The sequence below is a fragment of the Elaeis guineensis genome, chromosome 1 (assembly GCF_000442705.2).
Source record: "Elaeis guineensis isolate ETL-2024a chromosome 1, EG11, whole genome shotgun sequence".
Lineage (NCBI taxonomy): Eukaryota > Viridiplantae > Streptophyta > Magnoliopsida > Arecales > Arecaceae > Elaeis > Elaeis guineensis.
This window is the reverse complement of record NC_025993.2, coordinates 107,156,921-107,170,844: the sequence shown is the minus strand read 5'-3', so window position 1 is coordinate 107,170,844 and position 13,924 is coordinate 107,156,921. Positions and strand designations below refer to the sequence as shown.

Sequence of the window (13,924 nt, the reverse complement as noted above, 5' to 3'; positions counted from 1 at the left end):
AGCAACTTCGGGCGAGCCTGGAGAAGCTCGCCAAGGCCGAGAGGACTCTCGATCGCCCAAGCCGACGCCGACATAGCAAAGGCGGAGGCAGAGGCGGAGTCGGCGAAGGAATCGCTCGGCCGGCGGAGGAAGAGGCAAGGTCGGCGAGGGAGTCGGCCGACCGGCGGTTGAAGACTTCAGGGTCTCCGACCAATATCGGGAGGAGATGCTCGAGTCGGGTTTCGCCTCGTACCGGGTGGGGTACGAGGACGGTCGGGAGGCAGTCCGGGCCTTGTATCCGGAGCTCGACCTTAGCAGCATCGTCCCACCGGGGGCCGAGGAGGAAGCCACCGAGGAGATGGCCGACCAGCCGTCGGGAGGCGTAGCTGCTGCGGAGGAAGTCGTCCCGGAGGAAGCGGCGCCGACTGCCAGTCCCCCGCCGACCGAAGGACCGGCTTCAGCCGTCGACCCGGCTCCGCTCGTGGCCGACACACCTGTCATCCCCGATCTCCCGTCGGTCGAGGAGATCGACTCAGATGGGTGATCGGGCCATACCGACTTTCTTTGCTTTTTGTTTTTTGAAATACATGTAATCGGGCTTCGACCCGACTTTGTACTTTTGAATGAAAATTTTGAATGAAAATTTCTTCTGCTTTCCCTTTGTCTCCTTCTTCCAAATGTTAGATGAATGCCTTAGTGAGTCATTAACTTGTGTAAGTGCTAACTCACATAAGTCGGTAGGACGTTCGGCAACTCGTGCCGCTACGAAGGAAGGGTAAGTCCCGACTTTGGGTCGGCTTCTGATAGTCGAGCTCATCAGTCGGGCGCGTCTTGTTGAGTCGGGAGCCGACCGAACCTGGTAAAGGTTCGGTAGTCGGGCTTCCATAGACGCGTTCAGTCGAATGTCGTCCGACGCAGTGTCGGGGAACGACAATAAGTCGGATCCCCATGCTCTTGCGTCGGGTATTCGTTCTGCATCTTTCGACATATGGTAGCAAGCCGAATGTCGTCCAGCCGGCCGTAGGTCGGTCGGCAAGTCGTGGATGCGACTAAGGTCGCGTTGTGCGATAGACGGTGGTAAGCTGAATATCCTCGATCGGCCGTAGCCTGGTCGGAAGTCGCGACGTCAGTCGCGTAGGCTTTTCGCCTATCTTTGGTCGGGGGCCCGATCGGCTTGTCAGCCGATGGTTTGGCCGGAAGTTCGACCGTAGAAGGAGATTTAACTCCCGTCCCATAAGGGTTCATCGGTCCTGGTAAGGGTCCGACGCATCGTCGAAGGAGTGTCAACTCCGTCAATAAGAGTTCATCGGTCCTCGCAGGAGTCCGATGGATCACCGACGATTAAGACCGCTGGTCGGGGCTTGACCTTGATGAGCACCGATCATTAGTCGAAGAGTTGAAACCCCAAACTTTCAAACTGAATTTGTATTCGACTATTGAATTACAAAGTTCACTGGTAATACGGCTTCAAGTTGTCGGCGTTCCAAGTTCGGGAATGGGTTTCCCCTCAAGGGTCTCCAGTCGGTAGGCTCTCGGTCCGTAGGTGTCTGCTACCTTGTAGGGTCCTTCCCAATTGGAAGCCAGCTTCCTTGGTCCAAGGGCTTCGACACTTCTGCCTTCCTCAAGACCAGGTCGCCAGGCCTGAAAAGCTTCGGTCTGACCTTGGCTTGTAATACCGAGCGACCCTCTGTCGGTATGAAGCCATGCGAATTTGGGCCTCGTCTCGTAGTTCGGGGAGGAGGTCTAGGTCGGCCCTCCGACTCTCGGAGTTGTCCAGCTTTGATACCGCTCGACCCTTGAAGATGGCAGGCCAATCTCGAGCGGGATCATGGCCTCCGTCCCATAGGCCAAACTGAAAGGCGACTCCCGATCGGAATGCGGGGGGGTCGTTCGGTAAGCCCACAGAACGGAGCCCAGCTCGTCGACCCAGAGACTTTGGCTTCTTTAGTCGGGTCTTGAGTCCGTGGAGCAAGGTTCGGTTGGTCACCTCGACCTCACCGTTGGACTGGAGGTGCCCGACTGAAGTCAGTCGGTGCCTGATGTGGAACCTGGCGCAGAAGTCTCTGAAGTCCTGGTTGTCGAATTGCCGTCCGTTGTCGGTGATGATCGCATGCGGCAACCCGAACCTGAAGATGATGGACTTTTGGATGAAGTCCTCCATCTTCCGCTCGGTGATCTGCGCCAGGGGCTCAGCCTCCACCCATTTGGTGAAGTAGTCGATGGCGACAACGATGAACTTCCTCTGGCCCGACGCTGGTGGGAATGGACCGAGAATGTCGACTCCCACTGGGCGAAGGGCCACGGAGCGACAATAGGAGCAATTTGGCTGGCCGGTTGGTGTTGAACGTTGGCGTACTTTTGACATGGCTCGACCTCCGGACCAACTCGGCTGCATCCCTCCTCATGTAGGCCAGTAATAACCTTGTCGCAGGACCTTGTAGGCCAGGGACTTGCCCCCCAAGTGGTTCCCGCAAATTCCTTCGTGAACCTCTCGGAGAGCATAGTCGGCGTCGGTCGGTCCCAAACACCTAAGCAGGGGAAGGGAGAACAACCTCTTGTAGAGTCGGCCGTCATGATGACATATTGCGAGGCCGACCATCGGAGTCGCTTGACCTCCGTGGGATCTTCGGGACTGATCCCGTCGGTCAGATACCGGACGATCGGGTCCATCCAACTTGGTTCGGATGTCAGCTGCAGTACCTCGTCGACCCGATCGATGCTCGGGCGCTCGAGGTTCTCCACGAACGTCCGACCCAAGGAGTCGAAGGCCGAAGTCGCCAGCCTGGAGAGTGCGTCGGCGCGGGCGTTCTCTGACCTTGGGATGTGGGAAATTTTGAAATACTTGAGGCGTGCCACAAGGTCCTTCACTTTCTGAAGGTACTTGACCATGGTCGGATCCGCGCCTCGAATTCGCCCTTGACCTGCCCTACGATCAGCTGAGAGTCGGAGAATGCCCGGAGGCTGTCGACGCCCACTCCCTTGCCATCCTCAAGCCGGCGAGGAGTGCCTCGTATTCGGCTTGGTTGTTGGAGGCCTTGAAGTCGAATCGGAGGGCGTACTCGGTGACCACCCCATTCGAATTCGTGAGCAGGAGCCCGGCCCCGCTTCCCTGAGGTTTGAGGCTCCGTCGATGTGGAGTACCCAGGTGGAGATCGGGTCTGGCTCAGAGACCGCATCTCGTCCTGGGTCTTCAGCTCCCGACCCTTGGTCGGTTGTCGGGCATTCAGCGATGAAGTCGGCCAAGACCTGAGCTTTCAGGGCAGGCCTTGGTCGGTACTGAATGTCGAACTCGCTGAGCTTCATCGCCCACTTCGGAGTCGTCCAGATGTGTCGGGTCGCGCAGTATCGCCCTCAGGGGCTGGTTGGTGAGCACCACTATGGCGTGGGCCTGGAAGTATGGACGGAGTCGTTGTGCGGAGACGGTCAGGGCAAAAATCATCTTTTCCATCTCCGAGTATCTGGCCTCTGCGCCGTGGAGCACCTTGCTGGTGTAGTAGATAGGCTGATGGGTTCGGCACTCATTTTCTCGGACGAGCACCGAACTGACCGCCTCAGAAGATGTGGCCAAATAGAGATACAGGGTTTCCCCGACCTGCGGCTTTACGAGCAGCGGTGGGGAAGCCAAGTACTCTTCAGGTCTTCGAAGGCCTGTTGGCACTCATCCGACCAAGAAAACCATTGCGTGACGCAAAGTTTTGAAGAACGGGAGGCACCTTTCAGCTGATCGAGAAATGAATCGGCTAAGAGCGAAATTTTTCGTTCAGCTGTTGGACCTCCTTCTTGGTGTTCGGATGACGCATGTCGAGGATTGCCTTTATTTTCTCAGGGTTGGCCTCAATCCCTCTCTGAGAAATGAGGAATCCGAGGAACTTCCCTGAGGTCACCCCAAAAGCACACTTGGTCGGGTTGAGCTTCATTCGGTGTCGTCGAAGGGTGCGAAAGGTCTCCTCGAGATCCTGAACATGGTCTGGGATCTGCGTGCTTTTCACCAGCATGTCGTCCACGTATACCTCCATGTTGCGCCCGATCTGGTCTTTGAAGACCTTATTGACGAGTCGCTGGTAGGTGGCGCCGGTGTTCTTCAGTCCGAAGGGCATCACCCGATAACAGTAGAGGCCCTTGGGAGTCACGAATGCGGTGTGCTCCTCATCTTCAGGCGCCATCCAGATCTGGTTGTACCCGGCGAAGGCATCCATGAAGCTGAGCAGTCGAAATCCGGACGTCGCATCCACCAGCTGGTCGATCTTGGGAAGCAGGAAGCTATCTTTTGGGCAGGCTCGATTGAGGTCGGTGTAGTTGATGCAGATCCTCCACTTTCCGTTGGCTTTTTTGACCATGACAACATTGGCGAGCCAATCGGGATATGTGGATTCTCGGATGAAGCCTGCTTCGAGTAGCTTGTCCACTTCTTCATCGATGGCCCTCTGCCTTTCCGGAGCAAAGGACCTTTTCTTCTGCCTCACCGGCCTCATCGTCGGGTCGATGTTGAGTCGGTGGGTTATTGTTTCTGGGGGATGCCTGACATATCTGCTGCCGACCAAGCAAATATGTCGGCATTGGCCGTCAGCAGCTCCGTCAGTCGGCGTCATTTGGTGTCGGGCAATTGAGACCCAACCCAAACTTTCCTGTCGGGATTTTCTCCTATCGGGATCGCCTCGAGCTGCTCGGCCGGCGAACCTCGTTCTTCCTCCTCCCGTTGGTCCAGCTTGTCGATCGTCAGAGAACCCCTCGACTCGTCGCTTTGAGCGGAGATTTGGAAGCATCGTCGGGCGAGCTGTTGATCTCCGCGCATCTCTCCGATTCTATTTTTGGTCGGGAACCGAACAAGAGATGGTACGTCGAGACGATCGCCTTGAGGGCGTTCAATCCGGGTCGTCCAAGTATGACGTTGTAAGCCGAAGGAACTTGGACGACCGCGAAAGTTAGGTGGACCGTGCTTTGCCGAGGTTCGGTGCCGGCCGTCACGGGCAGGGTAATTTCTCCCTCTGTCGTGACAGCGTCTCCGGCAAAGCCGATCAGGGGCACAGAGACCCTCTTAAGTCGGTCAGTTGACAGTCGCATTCGGGAGAAGGTCGAGTAAAACAAAATATTTGTCGAACTTCCATTATTAACAAAAATTTGTTTTACATCATAATTTGCTATTGTCGCCGACACAACAACAGCATCATCGTGGGAGTTTGGATGCCCCGAACGTCGTCTTCCGTAAAGGTGATTACGTCGTCCGGGCGTGGCTTTTTCGTCGGCTCCCCTCCCGTAGACGTCCCCGGGCCCAGCCGCTTGGAGATCATGTTAATGACTCCGGCCGTCGGCTGATTGTTCGCCGCTTCTTCAGTCGGCTGGGGTCGTCGATCGGCAACTGGTTGGGTCGGCGGACCCTTCCGAAATTTGTCGAGATACCTCCGGCGGATGAGAGCCTCGATCTCATCCTTCAGCTGGATGCACCGCTCGGTGTCGTGGCCGTGACTTCGATGAAATCGACAGTACTTCCGACGGTCGAGGCCTTTTGCCTTCAGAGGCGGAGGCCGTCGCAGGTATTCCTCCCCTCGATCTCCATTAGGATCTGCGCACGAGGAGTGGAGAGAGGAGTGTAGGAGCCATACCTGGGGCGTGCCGGCCTCGGAGTCTGTTGTCGGGGTGACTTTTGGATTCGTCGGAGTGGCGAGGCCCGACTATCGGTCGGGGGCCTACTTGGTTCGGCGGCTCCCGACCTTTTCTCCGCTTCTCTTTCGGTCCTCTGGGCTCGGCCAAGCGTCGGTCGGATGCCCCTTCGTCCGCGCGCATATACTTGTATGCGCGCTCCAGTAGCTCGGCATATGTCCGGGGGAGGGTCTTGTCCAGAGAATAGGTGAATCGGGACGCCCTCAGGCCCCGCTTCATGGCTGAGACAGCCATGTCTTCGTTGAGGTCCCGGACCTCAAGCGTGGCCGCGTTGAATCGCACCACGAAGTGTCGGAGCATCTCGTTTTCCCCCTGCTTGAGGGAGAAAAGGCTGTCCGACATTCGCGGTGGCTTTCGGCTGGTGCTGAAATGGGCCACGAACGAGTGCTCGAGCTGCCCGAAGGAGTGGATACTTCCCGACCGGAGGCCGGAGTACCAGGCCCTGGCAGCCTTGCGGAGCGTGGCGGGGAAGCCGATGCAAAAAAGAGCGTCGGTTGCCCCTTGAATCGTCATGAGAGCTTTATAGCTCTCGAGGTGGTCGACTGAGTCGGTGGAGCCGTCGTATGGCTCCACGTGCGGCATTTTGAACCGACTGGGAATCGGCTCGTCGAGGACCAGTCGGGAGAGAGGTTGGGCGGTCTGAAAGTCGACGTCGTTCGAAGACTTCTGGCTGTCCATCTGCAATTGGGCGAGTCGGCGGTCGATTTCCTCGAACCAGCGCTCGTAGTCGTCCGCTCGTCGGTGCTGGGAGACCCCAGGAGTGGAGTCTCCGGAAGATTCTGAGAGGGAGGCCGACGGCGTGCGCAGCCATTTCTCCTTCCTTGCCCGTTCCAATGGAGAAAGAGAGGGCCGCTGGGACCGTCAGTCGTCGCGCCATGGTCGTCCCTCCTCTTCTCCGTGGGAGCGCTGTTGGGGGCGCTCACATGGAGGCGACGGGGATCGGTGCGGTCGTCGGCGGCTGCTCCTGGAGGGCATCGGTCGGGCCGCCGGTTGCTGTTGGAGATTTTTGACTGCGTCCGTTAGTACGGTCATCTACCGTACGATGGCCGCAATCTGTGCCTCCGTGGTCACTGCAGGACGCGGAGAGCTGGGCTCCGCCGCCGGTGGTGGCGGGGAGGCCTCTTCCCGGCGGGAAGAGCGCCTTGCCGACCCAGTGATTCTCGATCGTTGAGCTCTTGTCTTTGTCATCGTGCCCCTTCCTGGTGCGCCAATCTGTTACGGCCAATCGCCTCGTCGCCCGATCGTCGGGGAGCGTGCACCTGCAAAAACGAGAAGTCCACTCTGACCGGAGGCGGCTCCGGCGGGGATCCTCCGACGGTCAAGTCAGAGAGGTGACTGGGCAACAGTGAAATGTAGACAGGGAGCTCGATCGAGAGGGAGAGAGGGGAGAGAGGAGCGAGCCTGGTGGTTTCGAAGTCGAGAAGCGGAGAGAGATGGAGCGGATCCCTTGCACCGTTGCCTTCCCTGGTTTATATAGTGGAGCACGGTATGGCGCCGTCATTAATGGCGCAGACAAGTGAGGAACTGTCAACTCACTGTAGACTGTCAGAGTCGCCGTGAAGGTGTCATGTCGCCGTGTGGCTGTCAAATCACCAGGGTTGACAATGCCCTCGGTGGGACAATGCCCCTAGGTAGCCGTGCCGCATGCTGCTGTCAGAACTGACAAGGTCTGGCGGCTGTACGGCGATTGGAGGAGCCGACCGACCCTAAGTCGGTGGCCAGCTGAATGGCGTCGGGCCCCTCCGATGGTCGGGGAGTCTTACATGACTCGGCAATCAGACCTCCGGGCTCAGTCGGTCAGAAAAGGTGCGTCCGACATATCCTCAGTCGATCGTGAGCCGATAATTAGCCGGTGATGGCATCCGTCAGTCGGTCGCTCCGACCGCCAATCGGTCGGTCCGACCGTCGGTCGGTCGGTCGGGCTGTCAGTCGGTCGGTCGGGCCGTGGGTCGGTCGGTCCTTCCGACAGTCGGTCGGTCGGTCGGTGGGTATTCCCCAACATGTTGTGATTGAAGAATTCCTGATGTTCATTCGTTGCAATGATACAGGGTATGTGATGCTTAGCCTGGGTTTGGAGTATGAGTAATTATATTTTTTTTATTCCTTTTATTTTTATTCTTTCCTTTTCCGATATCGGTGTTCCTGGACTCTTAGTTGGCATCAGCAGGGGAATGCCTATGCTTTATAGTCTAAACGTTTTACGGTACTACAACATTCAGTGATATTGGGTCATGATATCTAGCATAAGATGATGCAGCTTGAAACTCGAAAAAGACAAAAGAGAAAAAGAGTATTTTCTCTCTTAGTAGGCTGAAATGCATCATGATGCTTATTGTGTTAATATTTGACCATAGTCATTCATCTTGGTAGACTGAAATGCATCGTATTATGGATTGGACCATAACGATCCACATGGTGCTGGGCAGAAAAATTGGATTTCACACAGTAGAGACTAAGAAACATTCATAACAAATGATGGCTTATAATCTCAATTACACCATTACAAACTCTTGGAATATAATATTTTCTAACTATTTATTAGTTAAGGTCAGCAGTCGTGTCCGGTATGGCCATACTGTAGGATACCAGTAAGCTACTGGTAAAAAATTAACCAACCTTGTAAGAAATGTTTGCATCTTTTCAAGTCATATTACATTATAGATGCAAGACTTTGAATCCTTCCTCATGCTTCCTATCCAATTTCTCTATGGACTTTATGGGACCACGAATTTATGCTCGAGTCCAACAAGAACTTCCCTGCATAACTAGGGATGTCATGACTCCGCCCACTGGCTTCATTTTTTGTTATGCTTGGTCATCTGGTTGGCCCATCCAAGATTTTGCACATCTTTTACTGAGATCAGGCCTGCTGACTTTATGTAGTTTTCCCTCAATGATGGAACACTTTGGTGGTGCTCAACAGCAGCACTAGCAGCAACACTGTTACCATTTAGCATTTTAGCTTGGCATTGCTTTGTAGGTATTTGTACAAGTAATGTATAGGATTATGCTAGACAAACTAATGGTTGTATTTTTTGCAACTCCTGAGTATCTGATCCCAGTTACCGAGAAGATGAAACCACCATGTGCTCTGAGGAGAACTCACTCCATTCAGTCGTAGGATGAGTGCTGAGACCATCCAGATACAATATAATTTATAGTGATCCTTTTTTTTTTTTTTTTGCCTTTACAGTTTTAAAAAGGGGACAGGGGCATATTTAACACTTGCTTTCTTCCACCAGAAATCTTTGCTGACTGTTTCAGAAGCATCCATGTGCATGTAGAAAGCTTATGGCAGTGCAAAAAAAATGATTAGAGAAGGTGGCGTTTGAGATAGGACTAGGGAAGGTGGCTGCCATTCGAAATTCTTCAGCAGGAAACGTGCGACAGCACAGATTAAAGCGACCATAATCTGTAATTTAGATAATGAGGGCCATAATGGGTTGACCTATATATTTTTCTCATTTATAAACTTTGCCGCACAACATTGCAAAACCCAGCTGGGCATCATTGCAGCATACTAGTTGTATATGTTTCTTTTTTTTGGGTCGGCTCCCTCTGATCTTTGTTGATGAGACAATTATGACCTGGACTATCTGGTTGGCACCATCGCAGTGTTTTACTTATATATGTAGTTTTCCCTTTATTTACGCTGATGAGTGACTTTTCATCTGAAATTTTTCCAGATTGGGTGAGGCGGGGTTATAGTTGCTGAAGCTGTCAGGTTATTGGGTCCCAGAAAACGTCGGATCCTGATGAACGCGATTCTAATGTCTGCATTGGATTTATGTAGGTCTCTGTGAGTCCAGCACCCGATCATGTTCATTCTTGCATGCCGAGATGTATATTGTTCTGCCTTGGGTTCGGTTCCAGGCCCACAAAGTTGAATGGACATTGGCTTTAGCGACCGACGGTTTTCTCATCAACCTAAATCGAGTTGTCGAATTCCCAGCATCTCGTTTCGAGACTGGCGCCGTATGCGCTGCATGGACCAAATTACAGAGAGATGCAAACAAAAACTCTATCACGCCTTGCTGGACAATTTCTTCGTCCTTTGCCTGGGAGACTACTCTCTGAATTCTTTGGAGTTAATAAACCAGTAATCGCTCGCTGATCAAGGTAATTACTTTAGAATTTGTTTAGATTAAATTAATTTCCACCACTAAAAGCTAATCACTTTAAACTTACGTCCCACTATCACAATTTACGATGCCCAACTTTGCCTTTTTCAGATTCCCTCTCGCTTTTTAACTGCTCGGTTTCCGGAGCCTTCTCTATCCCAACCCTCTTTGCTGTCAGATGCCAAAGACTGGCGACAGACGGGTTTTGCTCGTACAGAAAGCTTTCAACTTAACCCGGTCGGCTGGTTCACGAGAAAGAAGAGTAACTATAATTCAAACTTCGGAGGCCCATACTTCTCCCATTTCCACCACAATCCAGCAGCATGAGAGGAGGAGCTTTCCCCACTTCGTTCCTCTTAATTCTCTTGCTCCTACTCCTCGTCATGTGGCCCTCTCAAGCCATGAGTGCCACTGTCATGGACGGCCTCGCCGAGTGGAAAGGACCCGTTGTTCAAGTTGGAGACTCTTTTGGTGAGTGCACGACCGTCATTGTTGCGCAATGTGTGCCCCATTTTTCCTTATTTCTCTTCAACTAATTTCATAGCTCCTCTACTCTAGTGTTCAGGCACAAACACCACCTCCAGAATCTATACCTCTTCCACAATAGAAGGGCGTTCGATCTCTGCAGCTTCTCCCAAGCTACCCTCATCTACGATGGCAGCAAGTCCACCCATTTCACGGTACTCTCCTTCTGCTCTACCTTTCAAAACATAGAGTTCTTTCGATTTAATTGTCGCTAGCTCATTTTAATTACCTACTCGTGTCCTCTCTCTCGCACACGACGCACACAGTGGCATCCCGCCCGTCCCGGTTTTTACTACTTCTCCACTCGGAATAGCTCTGGAAGGAGATGTGAGGAGGGCGAGAAGCTCCTCGTGAGGGTGATAACCCCTGACCCCTCCACCGGCTTCCCTCCAACAGTCTTCGCCCCGTTCCCCATTGCCCTGCCGCCCACCGCTGGCGGAGATTTGCCCTCCCACGGCTGGGCCATCGGCTCCCCGAGTTCTTCCCCCACGCCCGCGCCGGAGGCTGCTTCTCCTTCTTCTTCCGGCCCATTGTTGCCGAGGAACGGGCACGCCCCCTCGGACGCTCCAATGCCGCACTCCGGCGGTGGGATTCCTTTCATCAGCAGCAATCCGGCGGTTCCTCTTCCCAGCGACGAGACGGATTCGGCTACCATCCTCCCTTTGCCCTCCCCAGGGGATAGGAACCGGGTGCGTTACTTTTCCCCTCCCCGAAAAATGATTGAGCTGTAAAAAAAAAAAAAAAAAAAATGATGATTGAGAAAATGAGTAGCCCTTAACCTTTTGCTCTTTTTTATTCTTTCGTCATCTCTTTGTGTGTGTGTTTTATTTTATATTATTATTATTATTATTTTGTGCTTTAGGTGGCGGGGCAGGGGTCTACGCTCCGAGTTGGGACGTCCTGGCTAATGTTGGTGATGATGGCCTTCTTTGGGACTTGTGTGTAAACTACAGCCACCCAGACTACTCTGTACAAATACTAGAACCTTCCTGAGATGTTTGCAGCTGTTGCTCGCTTTTGTTCTAATTTTCAAGTTGAAGGTCTTCTTTAAGGAACCTATAACTTTTGATCCTAGTAGAATACGTCATACTCTTCATCACCATCGTGTGTATCAGCTGGGTGTCTTATTTTCGTATACGCATTGGTTCATCCAGGATGGTCCCAGTTCATAACTCATATAATTGTCAGAATATGTGGGACGTTTGGAATTTCCGCCACTCTAAATTTTGAAGAATTATTTCTTTAGTACCTTGGCTAATGTTGGCGTAGTGTCCTAATTGGTTGCAGCGATGCAATTAGGCCACCCTAACTTCTGAATGCACTGGTTCCTCTATCTACAAAGATAAAGCTAAGACCTTGATTCGAGACTAACTTGATCATTTATTAGGTGCTAGAAATCTTGTTCTAGAAACCTTGTTCCTTGAGCAGAACCTTTTTCTAGATTTTACCATTCAATAGTGAAGTTGGCATGAAACTTCCCTTTCATGGACATGCTTTTATTCTTACGGTTCAACCTCCCAGCCCACCCCTCTCCAAAACATATGAAGGGAAAGAGTTGAAGGGCCGCGCACTGGGAAATTTTGATGAGTTAAATCTCCAAGCTATTAATTGAACTTGACTTAATGGTGATAGCCCTCTGCCTGGCAGCTAAAGCTTCTGAATTAGAATCTAGAGAGTGCATCTCCATGTACTGAGAATGATAATTATAGTGTGCGTGGCTTTCCCTCCTTTCCTTTCTTTTAAAAAAGAAAAGGGCGAGAATAGATCCTCCCTCTAATCACCTTTCTTATAAAAATGATCAAAAGATTGTTCACACAAAAAACAAACACTTGGGGAAAAAAGTTTCCCCACTTTCACTGATTGGAATATTGTTTCCAATAGAAAGGGTTTAAGTCATCATACATGCGACCGGTGCCCATGTTAAAGCAGGGATGGGGGTCGGATGCTGGCATTCTTAAGATCAGCTCAGGTCCCTTAACTTCCCTGGTTTTCTCCATTCCCATTCTTCCCATAAGATAAAGTAGTTTACTTGCATATTACCATTGCTTGACTTTGCATTAATTACAAACTAGAGGAACCATTGCAATCACCAGCCACCATCCATGCACCAATCAACTGCAGGCGATCGAACATGATCCTTAGACTCAGCCACACTTTACACTAAATTTCTGATCTGTTTAATAATGTGCTTTCAATTTAGGAGTGGTAAGATTCTTGCATGGTTTCAAAAAGATAAAGTAAAAGACAAGCAGAAAGCAAAAGATTTCTTTTGTAGAAAAAGAGAGAGAGAAATTGTATTGTGATTGGTTTGGGGAAAAAAAAAAAAAAGAATAAGGGAACAGGAAAGCAAGTAGATTTAGCCCCTGATAAGAGAAAAGCAAAAGCAGATAGAAACGAGTAAAGTATCTGAGAGTTAATTCTGAAAAGTTGACTTCAACTGTTCAACATAAGAAAAGGACCAGACTTTTTGAAATCATCTTTAAAATCACGCCTTGCCAATTATGTTAATTTTTAATTCTCAGAAGCTTGCAAGTCGAACAATGCTAGAAGAAGATACTCCTTATTTCAGAAAATAAACATGTGTCAAACCTTATTAGCAATCTTCACATCAAAACTATATCCTGTTTGTGTTGTCACACTACATAAAAGGGACGTACAAGCTTCATGATTCATGTAGTATAACTTACAGCAATCTGGAAGACAGTATGCCTCTCCATTAAACTTGGTAAACTAGATTATGCTTTTTGGTGTCTTGAAGATTGTTTATATAAATCATTGCTGCTACTAGTGCATGGTAAAATGAGCGTTTCAAGTAGCCTCATTTACCTGTAGGTATCGTGTGACCCAGTTATTGCAATATGAGGAAGAAGAGAATCTAAAGGAATGGTGCAACAACTTATGCACAATGCTGTGTATGTAGCAAAACTCGCATAATTGGAAGTCGAATAGTTTAGATTGGATGACCAGCCTTACAATGGCTTAATGGTGTATTTATCAAAAAAAAAAAAAATCTGAAAGTTAGATGAGTTGGGTTAGGGTACAGACGAACAGTTTAATTTGTTTTGTTGCTATCCCAAGTCTTAACTATATCAAACAATTTTCGGGAATAGTAGTGCAATCAATGAAAGGTCTAGTGACCCAATGCCACAGGTTCATTTGGTAATTGTTGGCGAGCCAGTTTATATTCAATAAATAAAGAAGTGAATCGTGTATGCTATTAAGATTTTTTCTCTTCTTTAATTAAAAAACTTGTCTCACTAATTTTAGTTATTGCAAAAGGCTGCATGTCATGTCTGGGACTACTGGCTTCTCTGCGAGAAAATACATGTAAAACAAGGATAATGCCATCCACTCGACATTATGTCAATACAGCCACATGATTATCATAGCATAAGACTTCCGAATTGGGTCTGATTGAAGTATAGGTTGGCTTCTTGTTTTCTCCCTCCCCCATTTTTCTATAATTAATGCTGCTAACTGTGTAATCACATTACATTCTTTTTTTTCTGATTTTTTTATACTATTTTTTACCATTTTTAATATTGCCACATCATTAAAAGCCGAGATATTATTGGATGATACAACTAAAATTTTCCAACTATCTGATCATATCCATATACTTCATATTCATAGGATTTCTG

The 13,924-nt window shown here is 50.4% G+C and overlaps 1 protein-coding gene across 1 annotated transcript; it reads left to right on the top strand.

Moving 5' to 3' along the window:
- The first annotated feature begins 9,963 nt into the window (after nt 1-9,963).
- On the top strand, nt 9,964-11,398 carry LOC105038351 (uncharacterized). The gene is made up of 4 exons (XM_010914138.4): nt 9,964-10,229; nt 10,317-10,438; nt 10,550-10,972; nt 11,146-11,398. Exons 1-4 carry the CDS (start codon nt 10,082-10,084, stop codon nt 11,227-11,229), a joined length of 777 nt encoding a protein of 258 aa, XP_010912440.1. The 5' UTR covers nt 9,964-10,081; the 3' UTR covers nt 11,230-11,398.
- Nucleotides 11,399-13,924: the final 2,526 nt, after the last annotated feature.

Excerpts from the sequence above, each read along its gene's own strand:
- LOC105038351 (XM_010914138.4), top strand. The coding sequence starts at position 10,082 with ATGAGAGGAGGAGCTTTCCCCACTTCGTTCCTCTTAATTCTCTTGCTC. Across the intron at positions 10,230-10,316 it reads TCAAGTTGGAGACTCTTTTG|TGTTCAGGCACAAACACCAC; the intron begins GTGAGTGCACGA and ends CCTCTACTCTAG. Across the intron at positions 10,439-10,549 it reads GCAAGTCCACCCATTTCACG|TGGCATCCCGCCCGTCCCGG; the intron begins GTACTCTCCTTC and ends CGACGCACACAG.